Source organism: Cariama cristata, unplaced genomic scaffold (genome assembly GCF_000690535.1).
Source record: "Cariama cristata isolate BGI_N322 unplaced genomic scaffold, ASM69053v1 scaffold45594, whole genome shotgun sequence".
Taxonomy (NCBI): domain Eukaryota; kingdom Metazoa; phylum Chordata; class Aves; order Cariamiformes; family Cariamidae; genus Cariama; species Cariama cristata.
In genome coordinates this window covers 2,848-9,326 of record NW_009613203.1, presented here as the reverse complement: position 1 = coordinate 9,326, position 6,479 = coordinate 2,848, and the positions used below count along the sequence as shown (strand labels likewise).

The 6,479-nt window shown below is 36.9% G+C and overlaps 1 protein-coding gene across 1 annotated transcript in view; it reads right to left on the bottom strand.

Moving 5' to 3' along the window:
• Positions 1-3,260: 3,260 nt before the first annotated feature.
• The window catches only part of MCTS1 (malignant T cell amplified sequence 1), a gene marked incomplete at its 5' end in the record, with an annotated part of 5,614 nt that continues 2,395 nt past the window's right edge, over positions 3,261-6,479 (bottom strand). The window contains 2 exons of the mRNA XM_009698910.1: positions 3,261-3,485; positions 5,609-5,676. Coding sequence (XP_009697212.1) covers positions 3,404-3,485; positions 5,609-5,676 — 150 coding nt within the window. The remainder of the gene's footprint in view (positions 3,486-5,608; positions 5,677-6,479) is intronic.

Sequence of the window (6,479 nt, the reverse complement as noted above, 5' to 3'; positions counted from 1 at the left end):
CCTGGAACCATGGAGTCAGCTCTTCTCATGACACACATTTGTACTGACAGATTCAAGTTTTGTATCTGGTGGTACTGGGGTACAATTTTTTTTTTTTTGCACATTGAGGTTTGGTGAAGCTCTTAATTTTAAAAGTGGAAGGAGAAATTTTTTCTAAATCTTTTATAGAGAAATGCTTTTGGCTTTTGACAGTGCTGGAATGAAATGATAAAGAAATTGTTAATCTTTATGATAAAAGGAAATTAAGTTTATATGGGGGGTTTGTACATGTAAATATTTATTAATGAAAACTCAAATGAACTTTAGTCTACTGTTACAAATATATTTTTGCAAGACTTTGATTCTTTCCGTTCTTCCAGGCATTTCTAGAATGTCTTTCTATCTTTCTAAGATGTACCAATAAAACTGACTACAGATTCAGTCTCAAAGACTAACTTCAAGCCATTTCCTTTACACTAAGCTACACAATAGCTTGAGCTGTGCTGTTTTATCACTTTATGTACAGCCTCCTAACCCAGTAAGGAGTTAGCAGGAAGCAAGCTGATAATAGATCTGTTAAGAAGTTGGAGCAGAGTAGTATTAAGTGACCTTTGGACTGCTGATTTTAAGCAGACAAAAGAAAAAGATAACTGTATTTGAATAAGCATTAACACGGTCACATAGCCTGTTAGCACAAGAGTAATTGCTGATTTAAAATTTCACTTCATGTGTATTAAAGGTTCAGTATTATTTTCAGTCCTGTTAGTGGTGCTAATAGCGTTTATCAAGGAAGAAGTTGGTTAACTGTCAATGCAAGTGCAGTGTAGATAAGATTTACAGATAATTTGTAACACAAAGAGCAACACATGCTTGCACGCCCAACCTTTCTTTCAATATTATGCAAAACAGGTTATGTGCACGATAAAGCAATTTCCACAATTCCCCAGTACTGCAGGGGTGTGGTCATAAGTTTTTTCTTTGGTTTTTTTTTTTTTAGTTTTTTAGTTTTTTTGTTTGTTTTTTTAGCATACTTGAAATCAGTTTTATTAGTTACCAGGTCACACTCTCTTCCAGTCACAGCAAGTGGGAATAAACAGCACTTCACTACTTACGCCATTTATAATTCACTGACCTGACCTGGATGTTTCAAGACTTCAGGAAGCTACTACATCTGTCTGCTACATCCAGGCATACCACAGGCTTTCCAGGTACTACAAGAGCCATAAAAGACCTGAGAAGGTAGTATGTTATCACACCTTTTTTAACACTCAGTTGTAATATCTCATCCTATTCTAAGCTGCAAGCGGGCAGCTGCTTCAGAGCTGATGAGAATATCCACATCTTTTTTAAGCATCAGGTCCTTCACTTTTGACAAGAAGAGCAAGACAACTGCTCAGACCCCCAAGTGAACTACCACAGCTCAGCTGTTTCAGAAGGTGCACCTTGTCTTGCTTTTTCCACATTCTCCTCCGTGTCGGTCAGAGCAAGACAAGCATGTATGTGATTGCTGCCAAAACCTACATAAAACTTAAGTTAGTATTTCTGACATTTTTCTAAATTGGTATACAGATTAATTTAAATATGATTTAACTGGTATCTTCTTACAGAATCATTTTTAACAGGTTAGATCCAGAGTTGGGAATACTCTAACAAAGCCAGACAAAGAAAGTAAAATTTTGATTTCATTGGTGTTTCTGATACCAAAGATAGTTCTGACCCCACTGCAACAACAGCAGTCATAGGGCAAGTCGAGAAAAAAGAATGGGAGTTAACAATTCAAACCAGAATCAATCTCATTGGTCACAGATTTGAGAGGTACTGTAACACAATAGGAGATAAGATGGAGGGGGAAAAAGCAAGCCACGGAACTCAAGACTAACTTGTTTTATGCAAAAGAGAACCACTGAAGCACAAACTGATTCCCCATAGCACTAACAAGAAATCAGTGCATTTATAGCAGCCTTTAAGATGCATTAAAATGTCCATTAGCATTCTGAAGGGAAGGTCTGAGGTTTGACCAAACTTTTTTCTGCAACACAGTTGTAATAATCACCTTAATTTGTCTCCCTACATGAATGTTTTCTGAAAATGACAGGGTAAATCTGAAGTACAATCTTGTAAATTTTACAGGCAAAATTTAAAAGTAGCATATATTAGGTAATACATTGCATCTCCCATATCTTAATTTGGCTTTAGAATCAGATGGAAAACACCTCTGCCACTATCTTCTGTAAGGGTCCCAGGGTGGGGAAACCAAACATGCAGAACAGCACCGAGACAAGGCACTTGCATACAAAATTACGTTCTGCCATTATAAAGTACAAGTGTTAGAACAGAGACTTGAAATATTAATAAATGCTTCCAGAGACAAGAGTTATGAGTGGTAGACCTTAAAGTTTCCTTAGTTTATTAAATGATTCCATGGCACAGGCTGTTTTCCATAGGCATAGCTTTGGGTATGCAGTTGCTGAACAAAGAGTTGGATTATCCAGACAAATACACAGTGCTCTTTAACCAGTTCTGTAAATGTACATTACATGTGGCAGTGTGCACAAGCTGAGATCTCTTTTTGAAGTTCCACCTGAAGAAGTTGCGCCTGGCTATGCTGATAACTATGTTTTGCTATCATGCCTTTGTTAAACAGTGATTTTGTTTCTGCTCCTAAAATAAGAAGGCAATCAGGGAGTAGAGCATCAGGCACCAAGTTGGCACACACTCCATTTGGAGTATATGCCCACCATTACTATAAACTCCACTATAAGGAGAGCAATATCAAACAGTGTTGGCAGGTAGAAATCTGAACATATATATATATATATTCTTCAGATATGAACTAGCATAAAAGAATTTCTAGTCCACATACCAGTCTAAGTTCATAAACCCTATACAGAGAAATGCATATTAAAAAGAGAAAATCCTTAACTAAGTTAATGCTGTTAATAAATTAAGTTAAAAAATAAATGTCAAAAAAACTGATTTCTCCACATTCAAGAAACAGGTAGACTAACAAGATGTTAATCAGAAGAAAAAAAAATCTGAAGTGTTTCAGAGGTTTTATAAACCGTATTAATTATTTCACATACACTTTGTATTACTCTTTTAGAAGAGCATAAAAATGTAAACATTTCTTGGCTTTTTCCTCCTTTTTGTTTAAAATAGTCTACTCACAGTCCATGCAGGATCTTTCAATCAGATATCTTCAGTCACTGAAGACTTGGGTTTAAGTCAAAACAAAAGAACTGTAATAAAAAGAAATCTAGAAAACTATCATAGCCTAACAGTACTTTTGCATTCACTTGATTTATTTAGCATAGCCACAGAACAAAATAATTTGTACATTCAGTCACATTAAAAACAAGGAATTACAAAGCAGTCCACATTTAATCTAAGTGCATTCCTTTGGAGTAACACAGTTCCTTTTGTTTCACTTGTATGTCTTCATATGCCAAAGGCCATCATTTAAATAGTGGATATTTTCGATACCAATCCCTTTGTTGACCTTCTCACTGTAGAAGGAGGAAAAAGGTACAGAAGTATTAGCTAGATTAAGTATTAGAGCAGTACAAAATACAATATTTAAAGTAGAAAATGCAACATGTGTCAACTTGAAGGGGAGAAGCTATCATCCATAAAGTCATAACCTTCAACAGCAGGTGGACAAGAAAAGTATTTGTTATTACATGTACCCACACTGCTGAATGATAACAGGACAGTACTTGCCTTCCACATTTTGTCCACAACCTTCCACAATATTTTAAACTACTTCTTTGTGGAAGGCAGTTCTTCAGACACACTTCTGCTACTTTTCTTAATTTTAGCATTTCTCTATCAAAGTAGTTGTAAGTGACTCTCCGCCTCCTAGCACAGGACGTGGTGTAACATGGCTGGAACGTGGAATTTGACAAGTCCTGGTCCCAAGTGTGCCACTGACACAATCAAATGCAGGTGAGCTACTTTGCTGCTAGTTGCAGGACACCTACCCACTTAATAAAGAATTATAAATGCTAAATTTATGTACCAAGGACTTGCAGCATGTTACAGACATAGTGTCCTTCTGTATCTTTTAAGTCATGTCATCTTTTGAAAATGATTACTTTATGTGTCTGCATTGGATTTGCGTTCATCTTTTTTTCAGTACATTATTTCATGGAAAAATCTAGTTTTGTCACAATAAACAAGACAAATCTCATCATTCTAGGCCTGAGAACAAGTTTCATCCTCCTGGAGACTATAATTTACTTACACAACTCATCCAAAAGTAATCAAGAACTAAAATACCACTACATTAATTGCATTAACACATGATGTATCATAATCACACCAAATGACTGAAATAACACTGTTTCACAATTTTCTGGTTTAAAAAATATTACACAAAAAAGCATGCTAATGGGCTGCATAGATCGGTATCACTTCATTTTCTTCTCCAGTTCATGCTGCTTCTCACACAAACAGGATATTCAGCCACAAGGCTGCTGAATCTGAAACTAGGATTAGGAATACAGATAATCTTGGTTTGCAGCGATCACAGCAGGTGACTGCAGATGTAGGCCTGGGACAAAAGTAGCTATTCCTTCCACCTACTCTTGGGGTCTTTTGAAGGCACCACAAAGAATCCTGAGGAATGTAATTCCTCAGCTGCTACAGAGCAGGTCCAAATGCAGGTTGCTGCAGCCTCACTCTATCCCTGTTCTCTCTAACACATTCTCACCTTTCCCTTGTGCTACCATTACGACTTCGGACCACAGAGTGACCCAGTACAGAACATGATCCTGCTGAGAATTATCCCCACAATAAAGAATGACTTGATTTCACCAAAATCAGCTTCCTCACCCACACAAGTGCTAGACAGGGCTGCAGCCAACACAGGCCAAACCTGCTGGGTGCATCTTACATCCTGCTGCAAACCATTATAGAACTGAAAATGACAAAGTGGTTTAGGTAATTATAATTTAGCACTATCTGAATGCTAAGAAAAACTAACATCCATTTCCATTTTCTGTCTCTTTTCCTTCTCAAATAGTTTTCAGTTGATGTTTATCCCTTTAACAGACCTCTACATTTCACAAGCAGCTCAGCTAAGCTAGTAAGCACATCAAGCAGAACGCTGCATGTGGGTACAAGGTAAAGAAAAAGAGAAGGCCACAGAGGAAAACCAAGCTGGTCAACCAAGTACCAGCAGGACTTAGTTTCTGCTGTCCCTGAAGACAAAAATCACTTCAACATTTTCAACCCCCTCAAATCCAAGTTGCATGTCTTGCCCAGTCCAGGTAGTAAGTACCCTATACAAATATTTCTTGGGTCAGCAAGATCTTTGAGAAAGTATGATCAGAGAGCAAGAAATACTAACATTCAGCAGTAGTACTCATGTTGTGCACTTTAAAATCCATATTCACATGAAAGTAACTATTTTGATTCCATGTGGTGAACAAATAAGTACCTAAGATATTCCCTGCCTCCTCTTCTTTCCCTGAATATTAATCAACAAAATGAAATCTTAAAAATTCTGTACTTGAACGACATACGCTGCAACAGTGATGCAGTAACCTTGACAGTCATGCTTATATTGCAAACTAACATAAGAATAATTACATGGGACAGGTTATATTTCGATTTTTAAAACACTTACATGTCCTCAGCTGACATCTTCATTACTCCCACACATAATGCGTGTTGTTTTCCCTCTGCCATTATTGCCTACAAATTACTGCTAAGGAAAACAGATTTTTTAAAAAACTATTTCAGAAAAATAAAAGCAGTATGAGGAAATGACTTTCCAAAAAGTTTCAAAATCTCGTGTTGAACTTTTACCCTTTTAGTAATTCTAGAGCTCCAGCTCTTAAAGATAAGCAAAACAATGCACTGCATTTAACAATTGAATCCCAGTGTGTAGAACAAAGCATGTATTTATGAACTTCAAACAGCAATTACAGAAGAAGTTCTCCCAGCGCTACACTCCATTTCTTCCTTTGTGCCTAACACCGAGAGATGATAGTCTCACCCTTTCTGTAACAAAACTGCACATTTATGGGGCCATTTTAGATTCCAAGGTACAGAAGAATTGAGACACAAATCTAAAAAACAGAAGTACTGAAATCAGACGTGTCCTTTTCAAAGCTTAGCAACACGTAACGCTAACTGCTGATCTTCTTCCTGTAGCATCTAATGAACAACAAAAGCAGCACAGCTTGGTATTATTAATGCTGTATTTGCTCAGGTTTCCTTTCTCAGTAATATAATGAGGAGTGAATTAGCATACTTTCCTCATTTTACATATGCTAATTTTCATCAGACACACAGAGCAAGTCCCGACTACAACAAAGCTGATCCTAAATATCTTCCCAAATTCCCTAAGAACAGGAGCAAATTCTTCTATACCTGAAGGAGATACAAGATTGATTAAGGACACAGGGGACAAATTACACTGTACATCATCTATTTTTACAGTTCTGTACAAAAAATCACAAAGGAGCTCCACTTATCCATTCTCCAACAGCACA